Below are 17,552 nucleotides of genomic sequence, written 5' to 3' on the forward strand. Positions count from 1 at the left end.
GAGTCCCTTTCTTGAAACTACCAGTTTCCCCAAGTCGACGATGAATATTTGAAAAGGTTCGGCTATCTGGTAAGGCACGATTAGGATATCTTTCCTGATAAATGCGCCTGGCTTCTGTTGCATAACCATCGGCAAGGCTAATACGTAATGCATTTGCGCCATTTCCGCATTCGTATAATTTATCATATTTACTGATATTCAGAAAAACAGCGGACTACCAAAATAACTTCAATAACACTTCAAAATCAATCAAAACGAGCTGTGACAGTTTTTAACACCAACACCTTACTTTAAACCAACATCAATATTAGCTACTGACTTTTGTACATACAGAGAATTCGTTTTTTATTGCTATGGTGGGTACGCTGTTTTTTCTGCTTTTAATCTTTAAAAGAAATCACATATCGACAAACTCCATATTTCCAAGAGGTGCAGTAAATAAATTCTGCTACACGTCATTTATTCCAGGATAACTAAATTTATGTTTTCAAAAATTATTAAGTGGTGCTGCGTTATGACGAAATTTTAATTGAGAACAGTGCATCTGACAACAAACAAATACCTTTCAGATCCTCAATTATTTTGCAACAAATCTGCTCTTTTAGTTTGCTTTCAGTCGATGCACGATACCGCATCCGATTTTTAAGGAATTTATCCTTAAGTAAAGCGATTTTTAATTTTTTGAGCGAAAACCATGCGTCGGACAAAGAAAACCCAGCAATGCTCAAAAATGTATGGAGATTTTAAAAATAATTTTTAATTCAAGATAAAGCAGTGGCGTAGTATTTTTTTCGCCAAAAATATACATTTCAAAACTCGTACGTACGCCACTGGCAGAGAAAATTAAGAAAATTGTACATCAGAAAATGCGCCTTGAGACATGGAACATATGTACCAAATATGCCAAAGATGTCTACAAAATTATCTCAGTTATTATGAAAAAACTGATTATTTTTGAAAACTTTGCCACCCTGTATCTCAAAAGTTAAGGCGTTTAGGACATACGTCCATAGGACGTTCTTTCCTTAAAATGGGTCTAAGAATTACCTACTTAAATATTAGCATGTGTTTAAGGAACACCCTGTATAGGGCGAGTCAATAAAATTCCTCGGTCCATTGCTCAAGGAAAACAATTTTTCGAATTGCTGAATTTTTTCGCAGTCATATCGCATACTGGGTGATTCAACCGAGCGTGGCCTGTCTAAGCTATATTTTCTTAAAGGAAACACCCAGTATATGGATACGTCATTTGATTCCATATTTTTTAGCTCTCCAAGGAATTTTTGTTTTTGTTTTCCATTGCGGTATTGCCAAGTTATACCAGAAAAACCTATTCTGCAGACAAATATTCTTTTAATTCACCACTCGCATGTCGACAGCAATTGAGTGGATTTTTTTAGGAATAGTCAGTCAACATCACTATGATAATTTCGGAAATCTCAACTTTCAGAAATAATATATAGGGTGCTCGGTAACACCGGTCAAGTTTCATTCATTTTCAAACAGACATAATTCAACTTTTTCAAGTTTTAATGTATATGAAATGTTACAACTTTTCACTACATTTTTTATTAGAGGTATACTATACGAAAAACTGATATTTTACAAATTATACTCAGTTTTATTATTTGTCGTAACCCGCCCCTACTCAATTTTTTTCAATATGAACAATAACGCCTAAATTTTTTATTGAATAGAGGAGTCCAAAAGATGTTCAAGATGGCGACCATAATATAATGTCAACATATAATGTCAGTCTTTTTTAAACGAATTCTCTACACATTACAGCATATTCTCTGGAATTTTTCTGAAAGCTGCAGTGATTATTCGTTTCATGTCTTTTATAGATAATGAGGATACACTACAAAAACACATTTTTGTCTATTTTCCACGATATTTCTTTATTGTTGACTAGTTTCGGCTATCACACCATTTTCAAAACTAACTGATTACATTTAAATCTGAGTAGTTCATACCTAAATTGCCTATCCTATCATAAATAATTTGGTACCCAAATTTTGTATACCTGTAATATGTATACCTGTAATATGTATACCTGTAATATGTATATACCTGTAATAAAATGAAAAAATAAACTTACTGAGAAGTGAAAACCTGAAAACACCTCGAAATTGAAAAAAAACACTTTAAAAAACACATTATAAATATTACCAAAAAGCACTGCTATAATACAATACTGCCTGTTTTATACACAAATAACAAATATTATCAGGAAACACTAAAACGACTTACCGAAATATTTTTCAGTCCCGGTCCGTCACGGCATCCCGTCCAAATGATAAAATAAAAAACAAACGCAGTCTTACACTAACGGAGACCAACTGAAGGCTAGCCTCCTCTAACTCTATAATTTTATTTTAAAGCGGTCGGAGGCTTGGCTCCCTTGCAACGTATGACATATATTATTTCGGGTTGACTGTTTATTCGTTATTCCCTCATGGGCGGTGCGTTTGAGTTTTGTTGATGCAGGAATTGAGCAGTTCAGAAATTGTTTCATCTGATAGCAATGGACCAAGGGAATCTTGTTGACTAACCCTGTATGGCATTTTTCCAATTTAAAATTGTTTAAATATCTCAGTTGGAATTTTTCGAATCTAAATATCTCACTATTGCAATGTAAAGAATTTGTCAATATTTTTTAAGGAAAATAATTACGAAATCGACTTCAGTACGCTAACAAAATGTTGGAATTGAAAAAAAAATACAGAATTTCCATTTCAAATTAACGCACTTGTAATGCACTGTTTGGAACCTTTGGTGTAGTTATGAATATTACTGGAGTAATACCAACACCAAACCAATATTTTAACACCTCGACACGTGTTTTGATCACCAAGTGACCATCTTCAAGAGGAAGATCTTCCTCTTGAAGTGATCACATAGCCAAGTGATCACTGGGGGATCATCTTAAAGAGGAAGACCTTCATCTTGAAGATGATCACTTGGTGATCGAAACACGTGTCGAGGGTTTAAATTAACGGTTTGGTGTTGGGAAAAAAATTCAGTAATATTCAAATTAACGATTTGATTTTTTGAAAAAACAAATAATATATCAAAAAATGATGAAATGCATGTGTAATATTAGCTTTATCGTCAGAAAAATATTCATACCAGATATAGCTATGACTCAGGTCTCACAGCTGGTGTAACCAAACTACAACGAAATAATAAATAAAACCTAATAAGGAATAATCACTCTAAAGTGGCATGAAACATCTGTTTTGTTCCTGAAAATTTAACAATGTGTTTTATATCATAACATTCTCTGCCAAGGCGAATTCTCTCAGCATCAGCTTAATTAATGTAAATGATTAGCAAGCTGGCTATGTTATTAGAAAACTCAAGGATACATGGATGTATGAAAGAATTGGCATGAACAATAATGATGATGTTATATGAAACTTGAGCAAATGCACTATAAACATTTGATCAACGACTGCAAGATTCGGTTGTCAATTGCTGGTATGTGTGATTGATGACTTGTTTACTTTATGGTAATTCATGATCACTTAAATGAAATGAATAAAAAACACTTTTGTCTAAATACCACTGGTAGATTTTATTTATACGACCGGTTTCGGGTTAAACCACATTATCAAGTATAAAACTGAATTCCGAAGTTTAAAATATCGTTTATATTAGAATTTTCAGGTATGCTGCAAGAACATGTATTTGAGAGACTGGTAGTTGAGCAAACCAGGATGCCAACTTTAAAAATTGAGTTGCTCGTTTGGGGGTATATATTTCGGGTTTTTAATTCATTTGTGTGATACTTATTTTCTTTCTCAATCTCACGTCTAAGTAGTTCCGTTTGTGATATAAAACACATTGTTAATGAATATATTACAGTTGTCCTGAGGAAGGTGGTAAACACCACCAAAAGCTTGACAAAAACAAAGAGTTTTCTTTGAATAGCCCTCAAAACCTGACTGCAACCCCAAAATACTGTTATTCATATAATATATCCAGTCACGAATTATATATATTCGTGAACACAACACTCCAAAAAAGGGGGGCAAACTGCGGACACGTGTTTCTGGCTATTGGCCTCATCAGCGCGGTGCAGCCAAGTGTAAAGATGGTCAACACTTGTTTGTCGAAAGCAGGAAACAACATAGACGCAGGGAGTCAACAACAGAAGCCAACCGAACATTTGTGGTTCCAGTTAGAAGACCTAGAATTCCCAGGCTACATCTAACATGACCACGTAGGCAGCTATAGCTACCTGAGTAATATCCGGGTCCAGGATATAAATATAAATAGAGGTTTTATCGAGTGTGCATGATACAAATCAAAAATGAAAGAATTCGTGGACACAACACTCCAAAAAAGGGGGGCAAACCGCGGACACGTGTTTCTGGCTATTGGCCTGGGAATTCTAGGTCTTCTAAGTGGAACCACAAATGTGCGGTTGGCTTCTGTTGTTAATTCCGTGCGTATGTGTTGTTTACTGCTTTCTTCAAACAAGTGTTGCCCATCTTTACACTTGGCTGCACCGCGCTGATGAGGCCAATAGCCAGAAACACGTGTCCACGGATTGCCCCTCTTTTTTGGAGTGTTGTTTCCACGAATTGTTTCATTTTTGATTTGTATCATGCACACTCGATAAACCCTCTATTTATCCCTCTATTTATTATTTATCCCGCTATTTATCCCATCTGATTCACTGTTATTAAACAAATCAGTCACTATTCAATATGGAATTTGTTACAAGGATCACTGGAGGTCTATTCTCACGTATTATTTTCGAAACGAAATTTTATTCTCACGTTTGCATTTATGGTACGGGTAAATTATTTGGTGCAACCTTCAAATTCGTTTATCTGATATGATAGTTTTATATCAGCCATCTGGAGGTATTGAACAATAAACATAAATATTTTGATCGATACTGGTTGGGTATTCGAAACATTTGGCTGCTTTCATTGTGAAACGTTTATTATTTCTCAAGGAAAACTTCGCCATTATCAGATTACCTAACATAACACCTTAATAAAAATAACGATTATGCCAGTAATAATTTTTATCTCAATGCGAATATGTCAATTAGCGGAGTTATTAGAATCTCTTAGAAATGAAAGTTATTTAATGTGGCGGCTATTTTTAATTGAACAAATTTATTTTTATCTAGTTGTTTGTTTCGTTCGAGTAAATGATCTTTATAGGACTGTGCATCCATTATTTATTCCTTTAGAAAAGATTTTTGGCTAACTTTGGATTCAAATAACAAAACTATAGTAATTATATTCATATAGGATTAGTATTCTTCGCTTATACCAATACTTATTGCTGCTTTCTTTGTTTTCTTTATAGTTGATCAATTTGTCGAACAAAAGTTCTAAAATATTCTTCCATCTACAGTGTCATCCCCAAAGTATGCACCATTTATTAAAGGCTTTTCGACAAAAAGTTATTCTTGATGAAAGTTTGCCTTTCCTAAAAATAAACATGCACCAACAAAATGCATGACAACACACGTAATATACGAGGAGCCTTCAAATATTTGATCTTGTGACGAGAGTAAAGTACTCTTATTTTGAAAAATTTCGAGAAATGTTATTTAGAAAAGTTGTTTACCAATAAAATATACATCTATATTTGAAGTCATGGCCATCTAAGTGAAGTTTTAATTTTTTACCCATTTTTTTATGGGGGCTACAAAAAACAAATTTTTGCTAAAACGATAAATAGACAGCATTCTGTATACGACGGGGCAGGACTTTAGTATTTGGGATAACGCCCACCAGGGGAGTGGCATATCAATTGAAAGGGGACGATGAGAGGAACACAATGGTATGGGTTTCATCGCGAGGAAATGACAAAAAATATTTTTTATTCATATTATTCTATTACATATATTTTGGTTTGAACTGACTTTTTATACATTTAATGAGTTGTAAGAAGGGATCGAACTTATTGTGAACCATTGAAGACAAGTTTCCCTGTTTTTAACGACTTCGTTCGCCAATCGTATCAGATTCATCTGGAATGAGATTCACATTATTATCATATATATACTTCACCGTTGTGTTCTGTTGTTCGTGTTGTGTGCGCTAAATAGCCTGCCCCAACCGGGATTCGAACCTGGTACCTCAGCCTCGACAAGCAAGAGCGCTACCACTGCGCTAATGAGACTGAGGTGACAGAAAAAAATTAAAACTTGTATTTGAATTTTCAGTTAGGTTAGGTTAGGTTAGGTTAGGTTAGGTCAGGTCAGGTTAGGTTAGGTTAGGTTAGGTTAGGTTAGGTTAGGTTAGGTTAGGTTAGGTTGGGTTAGGTTAGGTTAGGTTAGGTTAGGTTAGGTTAGGTTAGGTTAGGTTAGGTTAGGTTAGGTTGGGTTGGGTTGGGTTGGGTTAGGTAAGGTTAAGTTAAGTTAAGTTAGGTTAGTTCATGTCAGAAAATTTTGACATTTTTCAAATTTTTTTCCTCTTATTTCCTCGCGATAAAACCCATACCATTGTGTTCTTCTCATCGTCCCCTTTCGATTGATATGCCACTCCCCCTGGTGGGCGTTATCCCAAATACTAAAGTGCAGCCGTTTTGTGATTTAATATTATTGAATATTTGAGTTCTTGTTACAATACTGTATGATTTCGAGTAATTTTCGGTGATAACAAAAAATAAAAATAACTTTCCACCAAAAACTTTGAAAAATAATTTACTTTCCAGAACAATTGACCGTGGTTAACACCATAGTTGTGTAATTTGTAGTAATACAGGCTTTCAAAATGAACCGTCGCATACAAGATGCTGTCTATTTATCGTTTTAGGAAATTTTTTTCGAAGCCCCCATTTAAAAATGCATAAAAAAATAAAATATCATTTAAATGCCCATAACTTCAAATGTAGATGTATTTTTCAATGCTGAACAACTTTTGTGAATAACCTTTCCCGAAATTTTTCAAAATAAGAGTACTTTACTCTTGTCACAAAATCAAATATTTGAAGGCTCCTCGTATATTACGCGTGTTTTACTGTGTTTCGTTGGTGCATGTTTAGTTTTGGGAGATGCACAAACTTTTATCAGGAATAACTTTTTGTCGAAAATAAGTATTCCATATGGTGCATACTTTGGGAGGTGACACTGTATATATTAAATATTTCACAGAATATCGTGTGTTCCTCTGTTCCTTTATATATCTCTCAGTTGGTCTATCACTATAATTCTTCATTATCAATCTTTTTTCCTCTGACTATTTTTAACTCTTATTTTCCTTTTTATTCATACAACAGAACTGTAACAATATTTTTTTAATACACTTGCCAAACCGGGGACTACATATTTCAACCTTACGGCACTTGCCTGCTGTCCGAAGGCTCTACAGAAAACGACTCAGGCGAAGCTCTCTGGCTTACAGAGACAGACTTGTCTGGTCATCAGTGGTGCATCAGTACCACACTGTCAGCGGCCATGGAGATCCTTCTAGATCTACCTCCTCTCCACATTTTTCTGGAGAGAGAGGCTAGATAGACTGCATGTAGACTTGTGCACGTTGTCAATTGCACAAATCAATTCAATGCAGACTGCAACAGACTGTTGGTTGACACTGGAAGTCACAGCATTCTGGAAATGACCTCCGACTTTATGCATCCAACTGTCAACTACGAACTGCCTTATGAAGGACTGTTCCCGAGTAGAGAGGAGTGGATCCTTCGGAAGAACGAAATATCAGGAGCATATAGCTGTTGGTTCACAGATGGATCAAAAACACCTTCCGGTGCAGGTGCAGGTGCAGACCCAGGACAGAGATATCAACCTACACAAGAACCTATGCGACTGTATTTCAAGCGGAAATTCACGCTATTGGATTGTGTGCGGAGAGATTGGAATAATCCAACCTCATACACAAGTCAATAAAAATATTCTTGGACAGTCAAGCGGCGTTGGAAGCTCTTGGCTCCTACCGAGCAACGTCTAAATTGGTAGCAAATTAGCAAAAACGACTCTCCCCAATAGGAAGTCTTAACAGATTGTCTCTGGTCAGAATTCCTGGCCATACTGGCCTGGAAGGCAATATGGCTGCTGACTCCCTTGCAAAGGAGTCAGCAGCCTTATTGCCTTCCAAGACCAGTACCTGTCATGGGCATCGCTTTAGGCTTTGCCAGATTGAACACCTGGATCGCAAGAAGATTTATTGACTTCTGGCAGAATCTTCCAGGATTGGCTCACTCCAATGCATCTATTCAACCTTCGAAGCTTGATACCAAACAGTTGTTGGACTACAGTAGGAATGAACTACGATGTCTAACAGGCCTTCTAATAGGTCACTGTCATTTGAATCATCATATGCAGAGATTAGGACTGTCGGAAGACAGTGTGTCCAGTCAAACTCCGGTTTGATGCCAGGAGGAGGGGGTTAAAAAAATGGACAGTGTGTGTACCTCTGTTTGGAAAATGATGAAACAGCAGAGCATATACTTTGTGCCTGCCCCGTTGGGGACTGAATCAGGTTTTTAAAGTTCGGCAGAGCCGTACTCTTACCATCTGACCTGAAAGACCACTCACCATACCAAATAATCGGCTTCGTGGAGAAGCTGGATATAATTCCATAACGAATATTTGAGGTTCAAACCGAATAGAAAAAAGTGATTTTGTTTATACAATGTTCATATAAAATAGTTGTTTGGAAAGTATGTTTTTCTTCGTGTAATTCAATGTTCATACTATATGAAAGTTGTTGCTTTGAGAGGGCTTTTTCTTCCAGTTTGTATCTAAAAGTTACTTCTATGCAAAATATACACATCTTTGTGAAGAGTTTATTTTGAAATTGATTGCTTTCTTTCTTCCTTTGGAAGTTAGTAAAAATGATCCAATACGAACCGTCAATTCTACAGTCCACGTGGACTAGTTCGCAGCCGGTTCATTTCTATGTATTCATATTTTTGGCCTTCGAGCGTGCCGCAAACTTTAAATGTGCACAATAACGTTCACTTCGACTAAACATAATCACCTCTGTTATCCTAAAGATAGCCTTCCTTCCTTTGGAAGTTAGTAAAAATGATCCAATACGAACCGCCAATCCTACAGTCCACGTGGACTAGTTCGCAGCCGGTTCATTTCTATGTATTGATTTTTTTGGCCTTCGAGCGTGCCGCAAACTTTAAATGTGCACAATAACGTTCACTTCGACTAAACATAATCACCTCTGTTATCCTAAAGATAGCCCAACCACAAGAATGCCCAGCCATCGGAAGTTTCTACGAAATGCTAAGTGTTCAACAATCATTCGCAATTCTATAATAACTGTCTCTCCAATAAATGAATTTTTATAAGCTGATACGTCGTTTCTTATACATTAGAATGTTAAATAGATTAGGGTAAATACGATTCCGTATTGCTACTACTCATTCATAGTATCAAAATTATCAAAATGCCTTGTGGTGATCTAGAAAATACCTATGTGTGGAACAAATGTCTTTATTTCAGAAAGTAGGGAGAAATAGATTAAAACGTGATTTTTTTTACATATTGTTTTTGAATCTCTCTGTGTTATTAAGAACTGAAAAACATTTTTTGATTAAATAATCCATCGACAGTCATAAATACTCATAGTTTCATTAGGTCGTTGCCGAGTAACATGCTTCGAAAATTGTAGTGAAGTTATTTCGTAGTCTCGTGGTGGCCGTGGTAGTGGACGGACGTGCTGATAACGTTCGTCCACAAAGAAGGTACGCGGATGCCATGTGCTATCGTGGGGCTCTTTTTTGTGTTGTGATAGTCCATTGTAATAAATATTGAAATGTGTGAAAGTTTTTAAAAAGTAAAGTTTGAGGGCCCCTTTATTCACGCCGGTATCCAGGCCGGGGTGGTTCGGATAACCACGTAAAGGGGAGGCGACCCATAAATATATATGTGTTGAAAAACCAAAAAGTCTCCTGAGCAGGAGGCGATAATAAAATAGTACTGTATTTTTCATTATAAAAAGTGTGACAAAAAAGGGGTGGCAGCATTGCTTCGAGCAAGACCGCTGCGCCCCCCCGTCGAAGCTTCTGTCAAATTTATGTCAATTTGATAGGAGGAGCCTGGACAAATGCGCCTGAGTGGGAAGTAACGTCCATTAACTTAAAGAGGAGTTATTTCGCAATCAGCAGTGTCTTTGGGATATTATCACTGAAAATTTCGTTTCTACAGTACTTTTTTCATAATTTCCAATCATATTTTGATATGCTGAATTGGAATTGATTCCTATAAAGTTTTGTAGAGAATAGTTCTCAGACATTCTGTGTAACAAGTTCTTCAAAAACTGGTTTCTTATAACGTAATCGTCGAATATGAAAACTCACATTACTCAAACACACTTGAAATTCATTTCGTTGAAGAATGCGTACTGAGTGAGATAAGGCATTTCTTCATCTACCTGAACGTATAGATAGATATCCTCAAAACAAATTAAAAACGGCCTAGAAATCTTTGCAACCAGCTTGTACGAGATCATGTGTAATCTTAATGGTCCTAGTTATCGCTGTATGATGTCACAAACCACATACTTTTATATGTGTTTCAGGAATATCAAATACATAATGTTATTACAGGTTACTCGTTTGAATTGACGGGGTTATATTTTTAGGAGTGAATAATTTTTGGGAAACAAAGTTTTTGGCTTTCTACAATCTGAGTAGAGAAAAGTAGGTATCTTTTGTTTAATTCAGTGTTCATTTAAACGTATTCTTTTCGAAAGAATTTTTTCTTTCGTATAATTCAATCTGTTTAAAATCTTCCTTCCTTTCTTTTCACATTTTTTTTGTATCAAGATGGAGTAGTAGAAAGCCAAAAACTTTCTTTCCCAAAAAGGTTACTCGTATATTGTGATATTGACACTAAACAAATCCGCAACACGTGTTTCACAAGGCAATAGCTCTGAAGTCTTTCTACCTGGTGCTTCATATCAATAATTTGCATTATAATAACTATTCACTCGATGACTAATACTTTTAACCGAGTTTACGTATAAACTAATTACCAATTCCCACATTAGAAAAAATGAAATAAAGGTGAATTATTCAACTCCATTTTTTTGTGTTTCAGTAAATGTACCGAATTCCTAAATTTATTGGTTTCCAAGCTTTCCAATATAGGTTGCAGTACATAAAATAATATACAGTGCATTTCATTAATGCCCCCCTTTTATTTTTTGAACGGGTCAAGTCAAAAAATCGAAATTTGGGATAATCTCTTCTGTTTAAAATATGTTTTTCCGTTAATCAGCTGTCGCCCCCATACGAACGACAACTCTCAGAAGTTGAGAAACTTGTGCGAGCTAAGGACTAACGAGGTCTTACCTTTTAGCGTGTGATTCCTAATGAATTTAATGCATGAATACTTTATTCTGGAGTGAATTTGACAGATGAAACTTTTGAGATGGCGACTGGGCGCCATCTGGGAAAAAAAATTAAATGGACACATTTGTGACACATCTTTTTGAAGCTCCTAAAGAATACTTCACAACCCTAGAACATGAAGTCAATATCTTCAACTACTACAAAATGACGGAACTTTTAATAATTGCCTGAATACATTGACATTTAACTACATAATATGAGGTAATGAGCTTGAGGTTAGTTCAGAACATTTTGGAACATTTTGGAACACAGTAACGTCAATATCTCTACATTAATTTATTATTTTCTGCCGTGTATTCAATATTGAAGCAGGTTCAGTTTCGTACATCTTTTGCTTCAAATAACCCCATAAAAATCCAAAGGTGTCAAATCTGGCGCGCGGGCTGGCCATTCTGTAGGACCTCGACAGCTAATCCAACGAACGGAAAAAGTAGTATCCAAATAATTTCTTACTTGTCTAGAGTAATATGATGGTGCTCCATCTTTTTTGAACACAATATCCATATCGAATTCATTAGGAAGCCCTTCAACAATTTCAGTGATGAGAGGGTCAACAGTAGTTTCCAGCATATTCAAATACAGTTCCCCTATTGAATTTTGATCAATAAATAGAGGTCCTACAATATGGTTTCACAATATTTCTGCCCAAACGTTTTTTCTGGATATTGGGTATGTGTTTCCCGAAAAACATAAGGGTTAGTGTCATTTCAGTGTCGGCAATTTTGTCTGTGAACATTTCCGTTAAAAAAAATACATTCGTCACTAAAACAAATATTGTGGAAATAGGTAGGATGCCTTGCAATGGTATCCGTCATGATTTCGTAGAATTCTGTTCTTCGATCAGGGTCATCTTCAGTTAATTGCTGTACCATTTCAATTTTGTATGGATGATACCTATTCCTCTTCAAAAGTCTCCCCACAGTAGAACGAGACACCTCACAAACATTCGCGACGGATTATGTAGACTGTTCAGGATTTACTAGCATCTCACCAATTATTTACACTTGCTGTTCTTCCGCAATGGACGGATGACCTGGAGGCTGTTTGTTATGTACACTACAGGTAGTTGTTAATTTGGATACAAGTTCCCTCAATTATTTTTTACAGATAGGACGATTCGGAAAACGTTCGTTGAAATTCCTTTCGCTTTCGTGGAAGTTTCGCGTCGCATCGTTAATAAAAATCGCTTCAATTTTTTCTTCCAATGGACGAGAATTGACCATTTTAGAGATTATTAACGTGGAACCTTTCTACTAGTAAAACCGAAAACTAAATGAGAATGTCCTAACTGAACAATGATGTTCATTATCGTACTGACCTTTTTTGACGTTTTTATAAACAAAAAATAACTTAACAACCCTTAATGTTTAATTTCTTCAATGTACTTATGATGTACTGTTTGAAACCTTTGGTGTAGTAATGTATATTACTGGAGTTTTTTCCCACCACCAAACCGTTATTTTACCACCTCGACAAGTGTTTCGATCACCAAGTGATCATCTTCAAAAGGAAGATTAGGTTTGATCTTCCTTTTGAAGATGATTTGGTAATGTTTTTCAATGTATTTCTGCTGACACGAAAAATAATAATCAAATAATTAAATGTTGAAGTAATTGAATACTTGTGATGTTTTGTGTTCCTTCTACGTTTTCAGTGTTCGAAACATAAATACGCGGTCTACACCATTGAATATTTGATGAGATTAATAAAATTGGCAATTGATATGATTTAGCAAAAAAATCTATGAATTCTTTAACTTTCCATTGCTTCATTTCGCTCATGTTCTACAAAGGAAAATTAAATCTCATTTTTGATTGAAATAAACAATAATACAACACATCAATGAAAATAGTCTGTCTATCGCCGATAATCACAGATTAACACTTTAAATAAAGTGATAATGTCGCCAACCGTTACCACATAACGATCTCAGTTTACAACAAAAATAGACAAAACACCAAAACCTTTTGATCTTTCCGCCTGCCAAAGGGACTTTTCATTGTTGACAAAAACAATCGCCCGCGACACAAAGTTTTCAAAATGTTCTTTATTTTGACAACTCAAGTTGCTGGTTTTTTGTGGTTTAGTCCGTCTGCTTGAAATCAGCAGACATCTTCATAATATCGGAACTTATCAAGTGATGATTCCATTCTATGTCTTGGGAAATTCCAAAATATTCCTTATACTTCCTATGAATTTTTCTTCGTGTACAGATAAAAAAGGAAGTGGCTTGACAATATGATCAGAAATATGAAATCAAATAAAGTGACTGGGGAACTCTTGTACAACAATGTTTTGATGAATTTAATTCGATTATTGTAAAAACAACTATTCATGTAACATTCATGTTCTTATCTATTTTAAGTCAAATCAAACCAATCGAATCAAATTTATTCATCATTTTTGATACAAGAATGTATATATGACACGTCACATTTTACAAAAGATATTTTATCTACTTAATATCACTTATATCAATAACACATGTAACACAAAAATATTATTTTCAAACTCTTTCAGGGAATAAAAACAATTTGTTACCAAAAACTTTTTGACTTTTTTCTTGAATTTGAGAAAATCTGTTTCACTTCTGATGCTGTGTGGTAATAAGTTAAAATATTTTGCCCAGGTTTATTTTTACCTGTTGGAAGTCGTTTCTCCGTCTCGTTTGATGAGAGTGAATTTCCTCATTTCTTGTTAGCAAATGGGAATGTACATGAACGTAGCTTAATATTTTGTAAAGATAAATACATGGTAATGTGAATTTTTTTTTGTCTTTGAATGTCTTCTCACAAGATTCTCTGTATCTGAGATCAAAAATTAATCTAATGAAACCTTTTTGCATTATAAATATTCTATTTATTTCTGATGAGTGTCCCCAAATGGTAATATTTATATTAAGCTTAGAATACACTAGACCATAGTATATATCCAAGAGATTATGTCTCAAAAAAATTTGATTTCTTTGTTAAGAAAGCAATTTATTGTCAAGTTGTGTTCCAAGAAATTTTGTATATTCTGTTGTTTCGAAACCTAAATTAATTTGGAGAGGGCGCTGATACTTACTTGAAAACTGGAAAAATATTGTTTCATCTCTATTATTTATTAAATGATTGTTTGTACACCAACATTCAAATTCATTGATTACTAGTTTCGTTTTATTTTCAATTTCATTTAAATCTGGGGACGCCACAATGATTGTTGTGTCATCGGCATATATGAAAACTCGACCCTCTTTTATGTTTTCGGGTAGTTCATTAACATAAAGTAAAAATAATAGTGGTCCAAGCACCCCTCCCTGTGGGGTCCCCAGATTCATATCAAATTGATCTGAATAATTGTCGTTGACTTTAAAGACTGTTTTCCTATTACTCAATTCCACTTATTGATTGACCCTCTTATACCCATTTTATAGAGCTTTTAACTTAAATACTTCGGGTTAATTGATTCAAATGCTCGGCTTAGATTAAAAAATATACCAACTATATATAACTATATAGTATCCTTTATTTATGCCTTCAAAAATATATTTGATCATATCAGTTGATGCTGTTTCGATTGAAAAATAATACTACTATTTTTCTTTCGTTATTGTTTTAAGCTTATTTAAAAAAATATTTTTAACTTTCTAGTTGGATGTTCTTTAAAAGCGTGTTTTTTACTTTTACAAAACTATATTTATTATTATGAATTATATTATTAATATGAAAATCTTTTCATAGACAATACAACATTTATGGGACTCCAACAACTAGCACTTTTCCCAATCAACAGAAATACAATTCTCTTATCGACGCGCGTTTCACCAACCAAGTTGACGTCTTCAGGAGATGAAGAACACTGATTAATTTTCTTCATCGGCGTTCTTCAAAGGCGCGAATCAATTTTTCCATCCACCATTATTTATAATTGGTGAAATTCATTTCGTGATGGATTTAAAAATCAGTTGAGCTTGGGAATGACGTCCTTCTCGCTGCCAGCATGAACAATATTCAATCGTTGTCTTTTTGAAATGGGCCTAGCTAATTCTTCATTGGAATTGTCGTTCCAACAAATCGCTATTTGTTTTCGTTTTTCCCCAGCGGAATCCCATCGATGTTACTATTTTACGAAAAGAATTTACTCGTTCTGTGTACCCAGTTTCTTTAAATTTTCTTGTCAATGATATATCTATTTATAATAATTCTACTTAACAAACTTTCATCTGCGTTTTATGAATCGGTTTCAGAGTTTTTCCTTTTCTCATTTTAGTTGGCAATTCAAAAGAAAAACTTGCCCCTCGTTCTGAATCTCTTTGTTCTGAATCTTTATACAAAAAATGTGGGAAAGTTCCAAAGAAAGGAAGAAAGTGAAGTAATCAATTTCATAATAAACTCTTTACAAAGATCGTGCAAAGAAGTTACTTTCAGACACTAACTGGAAGAAACAGCCCTCTCGTAACAACTACTTTCAAACAAACATTGACCTGCACGAAAAAAAGTACTTTCGAAACAACTACTTTTATATGAATATTGATTTATACAAAAATAAATTTCTCCCATTCAGTTTATATTCCAAACATTCCTTATGGAATTGAATCAGATATCATTCCCAGGATTGCTACGCAATATACTCGCAGTATATAAAAAAGGTAAATTTTCACTTACATGGAATACTGTCATCCTCAATGGCGAAAATCGATGTTCAGTAATATAACATTTGTCTTATTACCTCTTCAGCATCAATCTGGATAACATTACAAGATGAAACACAAAATTAATTCATAAAATTACGACTTTATGTCAAGAATGAGTTTAATCTACTCATGTCGTGATGACAGTAAGTAATGACATTAGTTTATTTAAATGAGTATATTTTTAGGAGGCAATCAATAAATTTCTAAACAAATTCTTCACAGGAATATGTAGACCGTGCAGAGAAGTTACTTTCAGACAAAAACAACTGAAAGAAAAAGCCCTCTTTAAACAACTACTTTCATAGCTGAATAATATGATTTTTCAGTTCACACGTGATCTTTCTAGTTCTTAATTATCATTTCTGTTTCAGGATAGCCTTGGCCATTCCTTCCGGAAGCGCCGGTAATGAAAAATGTAGCATGTATGACGTAAATTACGAGGAACTTCTGCAAAAGGGCGTTAAAAAATCTGATCCATCGTGGAAGATTGTTTCCTGCAAGAACGGCTGGGAGTACGATACCGTAGAAGTGCCGTATTCTTCAATTTCTACTGAGGTAAATAACAATTTTGATAAAAAATACCGACTACTTTATTGAGATTATATTTGTCGTTTTTCGGGAATGTTGACCGTCAATTGTATCAGTTCCGCAATGTTTCTTCAACAGTAGAAAGACACAGTCATCTTGCTTCTCAACAATGTGGTTCAACACGGCTCTGTTCTTGAGCTCCTACTCATGATGACTGTTTGTACAGGATTTTTGTGCAAAATTTAAAACCTTGAAAAAATTTGCAGAATTGTTTTTTCAAGACGGTTTTCTGAGATCTCTTATTTATAAATTATTCTCTAACAGATCCTCCATCATCTCTACTCCCAATACGAATAACAACAGTTCACACAACAACAACAATAATGATAGTCCTCTAATACCACAACGTAGTTTTTATTTGTCATTACCTCATTTCGGCTGTCTTTCTTACAATCTTGAAAAAGTTTTTAACCAATTTAAACTTGTGAAATTATCTTTCAGAAATAAGAAGACTAATAATTTTTTTTCTAAATTGAAAGATATAGATGTTCCGTGTATGAGAAGAAATACTTTGGACTAAATAGTAGAAGATTGAAAGTGCAATAAACCAATTTGTACTCTTTCTAAACACACCAATGACAGATAATAGGTTCTCATTTGACAATATTGAAATTTCAGACGGAAAAAGTAATATTCAAAAAAGAACCTTTTTGAGATATGTGCCATAACTACAAGATGTATATTGAAAGTATAAACTTGTTATAATACAGATCTTATCGGTTTGAATAAAGATGACAAATCGAAGAATGTGAATTTTCACTATTCTCCGGGTTTTTTGGCCGTGGTCTGTAGGTTTCCATTCCTGACGTTTCGTTTACTGCTGCGGCAGACATTTTCAAAGGCGATGTTGTAACGGTTGCAATAACCGAGCTAGTGTTCTTGTTCCTGTTGTATCCAACGCATCAACTAATATTTTAGTACTGGGCGC

The 17,552-nt window shown here is 34.7% G+C and overlaps 1 protein-coding gene across 3 annotated transcripts in view; it reads left to right on the forward strand.

The window, feature by feature from the left end:
- The window catches only part of LOC111516393 (organic cation transporter protein), a 171,332-nt gene that overhangs the window by 107,077 nt on the left and 46,703 nt on the right, over nt 1-17,552 (forward strand). For 2 of the 3 annotated variants that reach the window (XM_074186698.1, XM_074186697.1), the window contains exon 2: nt 16,408-16,591. In XM_074186698.1, the coding sequence (XP_074042799.1) occupies nt 16,408-16,591 (184 nt within the window). Of the gene's footprint in view, nt 1-9,643; nt 9,691-16,407; nt 16,592-17,552 lie in introns of those variants that run through there. The other variant, XM_074186699.1, reaches the window with a different exon arrangement.

Source organism: Leptinotarsa decemlineata, unplaced genomic scaffold (genome assembly GCF_025532065.1).
Source record: "Leptinotarsa decemlineata unplaced genomic scaffold, Ldec_3_MD MMD2_P_RNA_scaffold_4, whole genome shotgun sequence".
Lineage (NCBI taxonomy): Eukaryota > Metazoa > Arthropoda > Insecta > Coleoptera > Chrysomelidae > Leptinotarsa > Leptinotarsa decemlineata.